The sequence below is a fragment of the Alosa sapidissima genome, chromosome 12, assembly GCF_018492685.1.
Source record: "Alosa sapidissima isolate fAloSap1 chromosome 12, fAloSap1.pri, whole genome shotgun sequence".
Classification (NCBI taxonomy): domain Eukaryota; kingdom Metazoa; phylum Chordata; class Actinopteri; order Clupeiformes; family Clupeidae; genus Alosa; species Alosa sapidissima.
The window spans coordinates 36,638,300-36,653,225 of NC_055968.1; the positions used below are offsets into that span (position 1 = coordinate 36,638,300).

At 48.3% G+C, this 14,926-nt stretch overlaps 1 protein-coding gene across 1 annotated transcript in view; it reads right to left on the bottom strand.

The window, feature by feature from the left end:
- Nucleotides 1–14,418, bottom strand: part of palm1a (paralemmin 1a) — a 34,273-nt gene extending 19,855 nt beyond the window's left edge. The window contains exons 1-2 of the mRNA XM_042058181.1: nucleotides 14,398–14,418; nucleotides 13,958–14,035 (exon numbers count right to left, since the gene is read on the bottom strand). Of these exons, the coding sequence (XP_041914115.1) occupies nucleotides 13,958–14,035; nucleotides 14,398–14,418 (99 nt within the window). The remainder of the gene's footprint in view (nucleotides 1–13,957; nucleotides 14,036–14,397) is intronic.
- Between the last annotated feature and the right edge of the window lie 508 nt (nucleotides 14,419–14,926).

Consider the following 14,926-nt stretch of genomic DNA (forward strand, 5'->3'; position numbering starts at 1 on the left):
AAGAGAGGTCAGCACACACACACACACACACACACACACACACACACTCCGTCCAGCAGCCTTGGACTGCACAGAGGAAGAGAGGTCAGCACACACACACTCACACACACCGTCCAGCAGCCTTGGACTGCACAGAGGAAGAGAGGTCAGCACACACACACACACACACACACCGTCCAGCAGCCTTGGACTGCACAGAGGAAGAGAGGTCAGCACACACACACACACACACACACACACACACACACACACTCCGTCCAGCAGCCTTGGACTGGACAGAGGAAGAGAGGTCAGCACACACACACACACACACACACACACACACACACACACACACACACACTCCGTCCAGCAGCCTTGGACTGCACAGAGGAAGAGAGGTCAGCACACACACACACACACACACCGTCCAGCAGCCTTGGACTGCACAGAGGAAGAGAGGTCAGCACACACACACACACACACACACACACACACACACACACACACACACACTCCGTCCAGCAGCCTTGGACTGGACAGAGGAAGAGAGGTCAGCACACACACACACACACACACACACACACTCCGTCCAGCAGCCTTGGACTGGACAGAGGAAGACAGGTCAGCGCAGAGCTCCCCCCCCCCCTCAGGAGGGCCTCTACAGACACTGGCACCCGTCAATCACAGCAGCACGACAACTAGCTGGCCTCTGATTGGACTGGACCTTTGGCTGGATAATTCACATAAACACACAGACAGACACACACACGCGCACGCACGCGTACACACCCACACACACACACACACACACACACACACACACTATTCTCTGTGGCTGGATAATTCAGCTAACTGGCTGTAAATGTCGGAATGTGGGTTGGCACAGTCTTCTATTTGACAGCAGCTCAGAGGCTCAGTGCTGGGCACAACCAGCTTACTCATCCCAACACAACCCCACTGTGTGTGTGTGTGTGCGCATGTTTGTGTTTTCCCACCAGACATTGTACATTTCGGACAGACAATAGAGGTAACCATGACTGCAGGTAACCATGACAGCAACCACATGTCTAGCGTTTCCCTTGGCAACTTTGAGAGGACACCAGTAACTCCTCAGGTGCGCTGGTTGGACACATCCTCAGGTGCGCTGGTTGGACACATCCTCAGGTGAGCTGGCTGGACACATCCTCAGGTGAGCTGGTTGGACACATCCTCAGGTGAGCTGGCTGGACATGCCCTCAGGTGAGCTGGCTGGACACATCCTCAGGTGGAGGATTTAAATACATCACACAGTGGACACCATCCTCTAACATCCACTAATCCAACATTCAGTAGAGAGGAGTATAATGACCTCAAGACGTCACTAGTTAGCCTGTTAGCATGTTAGCATGTACAATGACAATGAAGTCTGTCTGTCTGTCTGTCTGTCTGTCTGTCTGTCTGTCTGTTCGTTCTTTCTTTCTTTCTTCCTCAAATGCACATGTCCAGTACATGCAGCCTGGTGTTGTAATGAATTCAGTTCAGAGGTCCAGAGTTTCTCAAGGAAAGCTGCTCCCGGAAACGATTCCCTGTGCACACAATGGCCTCCCTGATCAGCCTGGAGGGGTCTCGGAAAGCACAATGCATTGTGGGTCGTAACACGCCATTCGCTCACTCACAGCTGTTCAACATCAGCCCTTCAGTAGGATACCAACAGACCGCCTTGCCTGTCTCCACACACACACACACACCGCCTTGCCTCTCTCCTCACACACACACACACACACACCGCCTTGCCTCTCTCCTCACACACACACACACACACACACACACACACACACACACACACACACACACACACACACACACACACACCGCCTTGCCTCTTCCTCCTCACACACACACACACACACACGCACACACACACTGACCGCCTTGCCTCTCTCTACACACACACACAAACACACACACACACACCGCTTTGCCCCTCTCTCCTCACACACACACACACACACACACACACACCGCTTTGCCCCTCTCTCCACACACACACACACACACACACACACCGCTTTGCCCCTCTCTCCACACACACACACACACACACACACACCGCTTTGCCCCCCTCTCTCCACACACACACACACACACACACACACCGCTTTGCCTCTCTCTCCTCACACACACACACACACACACACACCGCTTTGCCTCTCTCTCTCCACACACACACACACACACCGCTTTGCCCCCCTCTCTCCACACACACACACACCGCTTTGCCTCTCTCTCTCCACACACACACACACACACCGCTTTGCCCCTCTCTCTCCTCACACACACACAGCAAGACCAAGGAGATTGTTGTCAACTTTCAGAGAGGCCACAAACAACTGCCACCACTGTCCACCCCTCCCGCAAGTGCCTCCCGTCATGACTACATTCTACAGAGGGACCATCGAGAGCATCGTCTCCAGCTGCATCACAGTGTGGGGCGGAAGCTGCACAGATCAGAACAGGAAGACCCTCCAGCGCACTGTTAACACAGCTAAGAGGATCATTGGAGCACCACTCCCCTCCCTGCAGGACATTTACACCACCCGCCTCACCCGCAAAGCACTAATGATTGTCAAGGATACAACCCACCCTGCACACGAACTGTTCAGCCTCCTGCCCTCTGGAAAGAGGTACAGGAGCCTCCGCTCCCGCACCACCAGACTGGCAAGTAGCTTCATCCACCAAGCAATCAGGATGCTGAACACTCTACCCACTCTCCCATCACTGACAGCCCCCCCCCACCCACCAGCCAGCCAGGAACTTAGAAAACTAGGATCCTGTCTACCCTAACCCCCCCCCCCCCCCAACACCGCCCTGTGGAACTGCACTGTGACTGCGCAGCCTAACGTGTTGCTGCTTCACATCAAGCCTGATATACTTGAAATTACTGCATACTGCATATCAATGTAAATATACAGGTCACACAAGCACAAGTTTAAACTTCATGTAACTGTTAAGACTATATAAATATACAACACAACTACCTCTATTTTTTTTATATATATGTCCTATATTTCTATTTTTGATACATACATGTTCTATATTTCAGTCTCGCACTTTAATTTAATGTTTATTGTCTATGGCTATGTCTATGTCTATAGTATGTCTATGTCTGTATTTAAAGCATGTCTATGTCTGCATGGGAAAGTAAGAAACGAAATTTCAATTCTTTGTATGACCAGTGCATGTAAAGAAATTGACAATAAAAGCCGACTTGACTTGGCACACACACACACACACACACACACACACACACACACACACCGCTTTGCCTCTCTCTCCTCACACACACACACACACACACTGCCTTGCCTCTCTCTCCACACACACACACACACACTGCCTTGCCTCTCTCTCCACACACACACACACACACACTTTTGCTCTATTTCAAAATTATATTTGCTGAAGAGAAACATCTTCCACTGAACTAGGAATCCTAGAAAAAACACACACAGCACATCATTCATCTCAACACACACACACACAGCACATCATTCAGCTCAGCAATGTTCTGATTACACACACACACACACACACACACACAGCACATCATTCATCTCAGCAATGTTCTGATTACTTCATTAGATGCTGACATGCCTTCGTTTCACAAGCTATTAGCAGCAGCATTCAATGAATCCAAGCAATCGGAGCGATTTGGCAAGGAACTAATAAGGCCCTTTCACCAACTCTAAGTAGTCTGAGGATTCCACAAGCTGCACTGTGTAGCCACACACACATATATACACACACACACACACACAGTAGCACATATATTCACTCTTTTTTACATACACAAACACACTCTTAAACACACACCCTCTCTATTGCACACACAAAGAAATACACTCAAAAATAAATGCACTCTTACACACACACACACACACACACACACTTAATCACTCTCTCACACACGCACTCTCTGAAGACGCTGAGTCCCTAGTAGGTATAGCCATTTAGCTTTTGTGTTCCTACTGTGTCTTCATGACAGAAATCAAAGGCACCTGCACTTGGATAAAAGACATCTCTAATATGAGGCAGGGCTGAGTCTGGTAGGATATATATATATATATATATATATATATATATATATATATATATATGCATATGTTTATGTGTTATATCTCTGATATGAGACAGAACTGAGTCTGATAGGATATATATATCAACACACAGATTACATAAACAACCTCAACACTCTTGGAATGTAAGCCCTATTTGAGAATTATTTTCCTTTCACATTGGTATTAAATAAAATGTCATTTAATTATGTGTATTGTTTTTTGTCTCATTAACCCTTGTAATTATTTATTATACGGCTCTTCACAATGCTACTAGAACGCTCCGTTGACTTGAATGGGATTTCCCAACATTCGACGGTCAATATATTCATGTAATTACCGTTGAAACATAATTACTGCTGTCAATGGCAACAGGCTTCTGATTTACGTCTTGCATATCACTCCGCAAGTAGTCCGGTCTCTTTTTGCAATGGAACTACATTCAAAAGTAAAAGCGACAGTTGATCAGCTGTTGTGTGGTGTGTGATGATGTTGGTGTGTTGAATGTTGTGTGTTGTGCGATGCTGTTGGTGTGTTGTGAGGTGTGTGATGCTGTTGGTGTGTTGTGTGTTGTGCGATGCTGTTGGTGTGTTGTGTGTTGTGCGATGCTGTTGGTGTGTTGTGTGTTGTGTGTTGTACGATGCTGTTGGTGTGTTGTGTGATGCTGTTGAGTGTTGTGTGTTGTACGATGCTGTTGGTGTGCTGTGTGTTGTGTGATGCTGTTAGTGTGTTGAGTGTTGTGTGTTGTACGATGCTGTTGGTGTGTTGTGTGATGCTGTTGAGTGTTGTGTGTTGTACGATGCTGTTGGTGTGTTGTGCGATGCTGTTGGTGTGCTGTGTGTTGTGTGATGCTGTTAGTGTGTTGAGTGTTGTGTGTTGTACGATGCTGTTGGTGTGTTGTGTGTTGTGTGTTGTACGATGCTGTTGGTGTGTTGTGTGATGCTGTTGAGTGTTGTGTGTTGTACGATGCTGTTGGTGTGTTGCGTGTTGCTGTTGTGTGTTGCTGTTGTGTGTGTGTGTTGTGTGTTGTGTGTTGTGTGTTGTGTGTTGCTGTTGTGTGTTGTGTGTTGTGCGATGCTGTTGGTGTGTTATGCGATGCTGTTGGTGTGTTGTAGCCTGGCTAGCGCCACCACTTCTCAATGAGACGTGGTCTGGGAACCAAACGTTAATTTTCTCGTATTTGAAAAAAATGCCCAGATCCGTTTATTGGGTGCCACGGATGTCTATCAAATGCGTCTGTGCATAGCTCATCATCGTCTTGCTTTCCCTCTTGTTCTGTGATTGGTCCCCTATCTCAGGCGAAAATTTGCTCCATGGTCTCCAGGCTGCCTTAGCAGCGTGAATCAAATCGCGCGCAAGGCAGCATGGGAACACCCAGGCTAGGTGTGTTGTGTGTTGCTGTTGGTGTGTTGTGTGCTGTGCGATGCTGTTGTGTGTTGTGCGATGCTGTTGTGTGTTGTGCGATGCTGTTGGTGTGTTGTGTGTTGTGCGATGCTGTTGGTGTGTTGTGTGTTGTGCGATGCTGTTCTGTGTTGTGCGATGCTGTTGGTGTGTTGTGTGTTGTACGATGCTGTTGGTGTGGTGTGTTGTGTGGTGTGTGATGCTGTTGGTGTGTTGAGTGTTGTGTGATGCTGTTGTGTGTTGTGCGATGCTGTCGTGTGTTGTGCGATGCTGTTGGTGTGTTGTGTGTTGTACGATGCTGTTGGTGTGGTGTGTTGTGTGGTGTGTGATGCTGTTGGTGTGTTGTGTGATGCTGTTGGTGTGCTGTGTGTTGTGTGATGCTGTTGGTGTGTTGTGTGTTGTGCGATGCTGTTGGTGTGTTGTGTGTTGTGCGATGCTGTTGGTGTGTTGTGCGATGCTGTTGGTGTGTTGTGTGTTGTGCGATGCTGTTGTGTGTTGTGCGATGCTGTTGGTGTGTTGTGTGTTGTACGATGCTGTTGGTGTGGTGTGTTGTGTGGTGTGTGATGCTGTTGGTGTGTTGAGTGTTGTGCGATGCTGTTGTGTGTTGTGCGATGCTGTTGGTGTGTTGTACGATGCTGTTGGTGTGTTGTACGATGCTGTTGGTGTGTTGTGTGTTGTGTGATGCTGTTGGTGTGTTGTGTGTTGTGCGACGCTGTTGGTGTGTTGTGTGGTGTGTGATGCTGTTGGTGTGTTGAATGTTGTGTGTTGTGCGATGCTGTTGGTGTGTTGTGTGGTGTGTGATGCTGTTGGTGTGTTGTGTGTTGTGTGATGCTGTTGGTGTGTTGTGTGTTGTGCGATGCTGTTGGTGTGTTGTGTGGTGTGTGATGCTGTTGGTGTGTTGAATGTTGTGTGTTGTGCGATGCTGTTGGTGTGTTGTGAGGTGTGTGATGCTGTTGGTGTGTTGAGTGTTGTGCGATGCTGTTGGTGTGTTGTGTGTTGTGCGATGCTGTTGGTGTGTTGTGTGTTGTGCGATGCTGTTGGTGTGTTGTGTGTTGTACGATGCTGTTGGTGTGTTGTGTGGTGTGTTGTGTGGTGTGTGATGCTGTTGGTGTGTTGAATGTTGTGTGTTGTGCGATGCTGTTGGTGTGTTGTGTGATGCTGTTGGTGTGTTGTGTGCTGTGCGATGCTGTTGGTGTGTTGTGTGTTATGCGATGCTGTTGGTGTGTTGCGTGGTGTGTGATGCTGTTGGTGTGTAGTGTGGTGTGCGGTGCTGTTGGTGTGTTGTGTGTTGTGCGATGCTGTTGGTGTGTTGTGTGTTGTGTGGTGTGCGATGCTGTTGATGTTTTGTGTGTTGTGCGATGCTGTTGATGCGTTGTGTGATGTGCGATGCTGTTGGTGTGTTGTGTGTTGTGCGATGCTGTTGGTGTGTTGTGCGATGCTATTGGTGTGCTGTGTGTTGTGCGATGCTGTTGGTGTGTTGTGTGTTGTGCGATGCTGTTGGTGTGTTTTGTTGTGTGATGCTGTTGGTGTGTTGTGCGATGCTGTTGGTGTGCTGTGTGTTGTGTGATGCTGTTGGTGTGTTGAGTGTTGTGTGTTGTACGATGCTGTTGGTGTGTTGTGCGATGCTGTTGGTGTGCTGTGTGTTGTGTGATGCTGTTAGTGTGTTGAGTGTTGTGTGTTGTACGATGCTGTTGGTGTGTTGTGTGTTGTGTGTTGTGTGTTGTACGATGCTGTTGGTGTGTTGTGTGATGCTGTTGGTGTGTTGAGTGTTGTGTGTTGTACGATGCTGTTGGTGTGTTGTGCGATGCTGTTGATGTCCTGTGTGTTGTGTGTTGTACGATGCTGTTGGTGTGTTGTGTGATGCTGTTGGTGTGTTGAGTGTTGTGTGTTGTACGATGCTGTTGGTGTGTTGTGCGATGCTGTTGGTGTGCTGTGTGTTGTGTGATGCTGTTAGTGTGTTGAGTGTTGTGTGTTGTACGATGCTGTTGGTGTGTTGTGTGTTGTGTGTTGTACGATGCTGTTGGTGTGTTGTGTGATGCTGTTGAGTGTTGTGTGTTGTACGATGCTGTTGGTGTGTTGCGTGTTGCGTGTTGTGTGTTGCTGTTGTGTGTTGCTGTTGTGTGTGTGTGTTGTGTGTTGTGTGTTGTGTGTTGCTGTTGTGTGTTGTGTGTTGTGCGATGCTGTTGGTGTGTTATGCGATGCTGTTGGTGTGTTGTAGCCTGGCTAGCGCCACCACTTCTCAATGAGACGTGGTCTGGGAACCAAACGTTAATTTTCTCGTATTTGAAAAAAATGCCCAGATCCGTTTATTGGGTGCCACGGATGTCTATCAAATGCGTCTGTGCATAGCTCATCATCGTCTTGCTTTCCCTCTTGTTCTGTGATTGGTCCCCTATCTCAGGCTAAAATTTGCTCCATGGTCTCCAGGCTGCCTTAGCAGCGTGAATCAAATCGTGCGCAAGGCAGCATGGGAACACCCAGGCTAGGTGTGTTGTGTGTTGCTGTTGGTGTGTTGTGTGCTGTGCGATGCTGTTGTGTGTTGTGCGATGCTGTTGTGTGTTGTGCGATGCTGTTGGTGTGTTGTGTGTTGTGCGATGCTGTTGGTGTGTTGTGTGTTGTGCGATGTTGTTGGTGTGTTGTGTGTTGTGCGATGCTGTTCTGTGTTGTGCGATGCTGTTGGTGTGTTGTGTGTTGTACGATGCTGTTGGTGTGGTGTGTTGTGTGGTGTGTGATGCTGTTGGTGTGTTGAGTGTTGTGTGATGCTGTTGTGTGTTGTGCGATGCTGTCGTGTGTTGTGCGATGCTGTTGGTGTGTTGTGTGTTGTACGATGCTGTTGGTGTGGTGTGTTGTGTGGGATGCTGTTGGTGTGTTGTGTGATGCTGTTGTTGTGCTGTGTGTTGTGTGATGCTGTTGGTGTGTTGTGTGTTGTGCGATGCTGTTGGTGTGCTGTGTGTTGTGCGATGCTGTTGGTGTGTTGTGTGTTATGCGATGCTGTTGGTGTGTTGTGTGATGCTGTTGGTGTGTTGTGTGTTGTGCGATGCTGTTGGTGTGCTGTGTGTTGTGCGATGCTGTTGGTGTGTTGTGTGTTGTGCGATGCTGTTGGTGTGTTGTGCGATGCTGTTGGTGTGTTGTGTGTTGTGCGATGCTGTTGGTGTGTTGTGTGTTGTACGATGCTGTTGGTGTGGTGTGTTGTGTAGTGTGTGATGCTGTTGGTGTGTTGAGTGTTGTGCGATGCTGTTGTGTGTTGTGCGATGCTGTTGTGTGTTGTGCGATGCTGTTGGTGTGTTGTGTGTTGTACGATGCTGTTGGTGTGGTGTGTTGTGTGGTGTGTGATGCTGTTGGTGTGTTGAGTGTTGTGTGTTGTGCGATGCTGTCGGTGTGTTGTGTGATGCTGTTGGTGTGCTGTGTGTTGTGTGATGCTGTTGGTGTGATGTGTGTTGTGCGATGCTGTTGGTGTGTTGTGTGATGCTGTTGGTGTGTTGTGTGTTGTGCGATGCTGTTAGTGTGTTGTGTGTTGTACGATACTGTTGGTGTGTTGTGTGTTGTGCGATGCTGTTGCTGTGTTGTATGTTGTGCGATGCTGTTAGTGTGTTGTGTGATGCTGTTGGTGTGTTGTGTGATGCTGTTGGTGTGTTGTGTGTTGTGAGATGCTGTTGGTGTGTTGTGTGATGCTGTTGGTGTGTTGTGTGTTGTACAATGCTGTTGTGTGTTGTTAGTTTATTGTGTGTTGTGTGTTGTACGACACACAGACACACACACACACACACACACACACACACACACACACACACACACACACACACACACACACACACACACAGACACAGACACATGCTGACAAAAACGTGAGAGAGAAAAATAAGCATACATGATCACACACACACACTCCCTTCCACTCCTCCACACCTGCAGTCAATGCACTCTAAAATAGCAGACAAACACCCCCCCCCCACTGACATCCTGTGTCTGATCAATTGTTGAAGAGACGCAACACACTTGTGCAGTCACGATCAGCCACAGACAACTCAAACACACGCAGACACACACACACACGCTCACACACACACAGACACAGACACAGACAGACAGACACACCCACACACACACAGACACAGACACAGACACACCCACACACATCATGTGCCTTTGACCCTGACTACTATATCCAGCTATCACAGTCACACTGGCTGTTAGATATCACACTCTGAGGGATTTTGCACTAGTTATTCACATTCTTGCATGTCACACACCCACACACCATGAAGACAAAATATTTTCTATATTTTTATAACTGTAATGTACATGCATTTGGATGGTAACAATATTTTCAGGCTCTTACATCAGCACACACACACACAGATTCTGTGACAAACCTCTGCACAGATGGATGCGCACACCAGGGAGATGAGCTCACCCCTAATTCCTTCTCTCTTCAAACACCCCCCCCCCCATCCACACACACCCCACCCCAGCCCAAAATCAGACCATTAGCACGGATCTGTTTCCATGGGGATGGACCCCTTTCTCCAGTCACCATCAACAGAATGAAGAGATGTGTTTTTAAACAAAGACTCTCTAAAGATTACAACAATGAAGAGATGTGTTTTTAAACACCAAAGACTCTCTAAAGTTTACAACAATAAAGAGATGTGTTTTTAAACAAAGACTCTCTAAAGTTTACAACAATGAAGATATGTGTTTTTAAACACAAAAGACTCTGTACAGATTACAATGAAGAGATGTGTTTTTAAACACCAAAGACTCTGTACAGATTAAAAACACATCTCTTCATTGACGTAAACACCAAAGACTCTGTACAGATTACAACAATGAAGAGTCTCTGTGTCTCTCTGTCCAGCATGAGCTGCATGAGAAGCTTATGGCAGCTTGCCCCTCTCTTACCAGTCGCTCTCTCTGTCACACACACATACACACACACACACACACTGGCCATTCATACCATGGCTTCCTGTTTCTCTTTCTCTCCCTCACTCTTTTGTGCCCTCACCATACTCTCTCTCCCTACCTCTCTCTCTCCCTCTCTTTCTCCCTTCCTCTCTCTCTCCCTCTCTCTTTCTCCCTTCCTCTCTCTCTCCCTCTCTCCCTTCCTCTCTCACCATCCTCCCTCCAATATTTTGTTTCCCTCTATCTCTCTCTCTTTTGCTCCCTCACCATCCTCCCTCCATCTCTCTCTCCCTCACCTTCCCTTCTCTCTCTCTCTCTTTCGCTCAATCACCATCCTCCCTCTCTCTCTCTGTCTGGCTTGCTGACTGTGCATTTGAGGTCCATAGAAACTGCTAATGGTAAGTTGTTTTATTGGATATTTCTGGCCAGCCTTTGCAGGGGGAGACAGTAGACCAAACCAGACCAGACTACGTAGACCGGGCCAGACTACAGCAGACTAGAGCACTAGAGAGAAAGAGAGAGAGTGTGTGTGTCTGTGTGTGTGTGTGGGAGAGAGTTTTGTGTTCATGAAACAATGTGCTGCATATTTAGCAGGAGGAAACGGCATTTTAAGTCTCATAACAGGAACAGGAAGTCCTTTAAGCCATCAGCCTAGTTACTCCTTTAAGCCATCAGCCCAGTTAGCCCTGTTAGCCCAGTTAGCCCATCAGCTCAGTTACCCCTTTTAGCCCAGTTAGCCCATCAGCTCAGTTACCCCTTTTAGCCCAGTTAGCCCATCAGTCCAGTTATCCCAATTAGCTCAGTTAGCCCATCAGCCCAATTAGCCCATCAGCCCAATTATCCCTGTTAGCCCATTAGCTCAGTTAGCCCTGTTAGCCCAGTTAGCCCATCAGCTTGAATTTCCCCTTGGGGATCAATAAAGTATCTATCTATCTATCTAGCCCAGTTAGCCTACTTAACCCAGTTAGCCCATCAGCTCAGTTAGCTCTGTTAGCCTAGTTATATCCCATCAGCCCAATTAGCCAAGTCGCTCTCTTCTTCTGTCTCACTCTCGAGCCTCCCGGCCCACTGCTCTGCCCCCAAGGCTCTAAACACACACACACACACATACACATAGACACACACACACACATAGACACACACACACACACATACACATAAACACACACACACATACACACACACACACACACACATAGACACACAAACACACACACACACACACATACACATAGACACACAAACACACACACACACACACACATACACATAGACACACACACACATAGACACACAAACACACACACACACACACACACACACATACACATAGACACACACACACATAGACATAGACACACACACACATAGACACACACATAGACACACAAACACACACACACACACATAGACACACAAACACACACACACACACACACACACACACACACACACACATAGACACACAAACATAGACACACAAACACACATACACATAGACACACAAACACATAGACACACACACACACATAGACACACAAACACACACACACATAGACACACAAACACACACACACACATAGACACACAAACATAGACACACAAACACACACACACATAGACACACAAACACACACACACGCATTGACACACACACACACACACACACACACACACACACAGACACACAAACACACACACACACACAGATAGACACACAAACACACACACACACACACACATTGACACACACACATTGACACACACACACACACACACACACACACACACACACACACATTGACACACACACACACACACACACTCTCTCTCTCACTCACACTATCATAAATGCGCTCCCACAGCTGCTGGCCAGGCCCATTCTGAGTGATGCCACACACACACACACACACTCTGCAGATCAGAGCTGGTCATGCGTTATAGCCGCCATCTAACAGAGCTAGCAGTGTGTTATAGCCACCATCTAACAGAGCTAGCAGTGTGTTATAGCCGCCATCTAACAGAGCTAGCAGTGTGTTATAGCTGCCATCTAACAGAGCTAGCAGTGTGTTATAGAGTGTGTTATAGCCGCCATCTAACAGAGCTAGCAGTGTGTTATAGAGTGTGTTATAGCCGCCATCTAACAGAGCTAGCAGTGTGTTATAGAGTGTGTTATAGCCGCCATCTAACAGAGCTAGCAGTGTGTTATAGAGTGTGTTATAGCCGCCATCTAACAGAGCTAGCAGTGTGTTATAGCCGCCATCTAACAGAGCTAGCAGTGTGTTATAGCCGCCATCTAACAGAGCTAGCAGTGTGTTATAGCCGCCATCTAACAGAGCTAGCAGTGTGTTATAGCCACCACCATCTGACGGAGCTAGCAGTGTGTTATAGCCGTCATCTAACAGAGCTAGCAGTGTGTTATAGCCACAATGTGGAAGAATCTGCTCTAGTGGGAGCCTTTAATGTGTGTGGCTCATTGAATCAGAAATCCAATTCAACATGTAGAGCTGCCTACTCTACCAGACCTGTCCTAAGCAATGCCACACCCTGTTCAATAGGCTCTCAATACAACCCCCCCCCCCCCCCTCCACACACACACACACACACACACACACACACACACACACACACACACACCAGCTTCAAGGTTCATAACTCACCCATTACTGGCAAATCACCATTCAGGACAACCTCCCCCAACCTTTCTCCATCCTCTCCCCAATCAAACGGCCTCCTCCTCCTCCTCCACCAAAAACACAATTTCATACCCCTCCTCCTCCTCCTCCACCAAAAACACAATTTCATACCCCTCCTCCTCCTCCTCCACCAAAAACACAATTTCATACCCCTCCTCCTCCTCCTCCACCTCCTCCACCATCATACTAATAAGTCAGTAGCACTCAGACTGTTTGCTTCCAGACAGGGACGCAGAGGAAGCATCCATCACTGTCGCCTGGCACACCCACCCACCCGTCTGGACACAGTGAACTGTTCAGAGAAAACATGTTCGCCAGAAACACCAGACCAGATGTGAACACATATAAGATCAGGACCAGATGTGGACATAAGATCAGCACCAGATGTGGACACAAGATCAGGACCAGATGTGAACACACATAAGATCAGGACCAGATGACACACATAAGATCAGGACCAGATGTGGACATAAGATCAGGACCAGATGACACTGGTTCCAAATGACACTGGTTCTGGTCCTTATGTGTGTCCACTTCTGGTCCTGATCTTATGTGTGTATACGATCAGGACCAGATGACACACATAAGATCAGGACCAGATGACACACATAAGATCAGGACCAGATGACACACATAACATCAGGAACAGAAGTGGGCCAATCCTGGGCCAGACTGGCCACAGGGGGCACTGCTGTCACGTCTGTTTAAGGGCGTCGGCACAGGTGAGTGGGGAGGACACCGGGCTGCGGTCCATCTCTGCCAGGGAGCGCAAGCAGGTAGGGTCAAAGGTCAGATGGCCAGACAGATGATGACTCAGCGTATCTTACCTGCAGGGGGGGGGGGGTGGGGGGGGGGTCATGATGACTCAGCGTATCTTACCTTGAGGTGCTGGAGCTGCCGGCGGTCATCTTCCAACTGGCGCTTCTTATTCTCGATCTCTGTCTGTCTCTTCCTCTTCTCCTGAAACGCACACACACACACACACACACACACACACGTTTGTTATTTCAGCTGAAGGAGCAGGCATGTAGCGTGTGTGTGTGTGTATTTTGTGCACTATTTGCTTTCGTTGTCTCTATTAGATGGCAACAAGAACACCACCGTCATGTCTACGAGTTGTCAGTCGTCATGACTATGAGACTCATCATTATGGCCTGATGTCATGTCATGCATTGAAGAAACAAAGTTTACTGAATGACAGCATTAAAGTACACACCCTCACTCACACACACACACACACACACACACACACACACACACACACACACACACACACACCCTGGGTTCAACCCTCTCCCCCAGTGCTCTACCCCCCTCACCCTGAAAGGACGCTCTGTCATGGCGGCTCCCCTGACCAGGCCCAGTGGCTGATGGGATACTAGCTCAACGGCACTTCCCCCTCCCTGACCAGGCCCAGTGGCTGATGGGATACTAGCTCAACGCCACTTCCCCCTCCCTGACCAGGCCCAGTGGCTGATGGGATACTAGCTCAACGCCACTTCCCCCTCCCTGATCAGGCCCAGTGGCTGCCTGTGAGTTGTGTGCTCTGTGATTGGCTGCCTGTAAACTGTGTGCTCTGATTGGCTGCCTGCCTGTGAGCTGTGTGCTCTGTGATTGGCTGCCTGTGAGCTGTGTGCTCTGTGGTTGGCTGCCTGTGAGCTGTGTGCTCTGTGGTTGGCCGATAAAGAGGAAGTCCCGGTCCTGTGCTTGTCCTAAGGGCACTTGACTGGACTATTAAGTGATTAGAGCCTGGACCACGTGTCTCCCCAGATGACTAGTCACCCGCAACAACCCCTCCACCCCCTCCTCTCTTCTCTCCTCTCCTCTTCTCTCCTCTCTTCTCTCCTC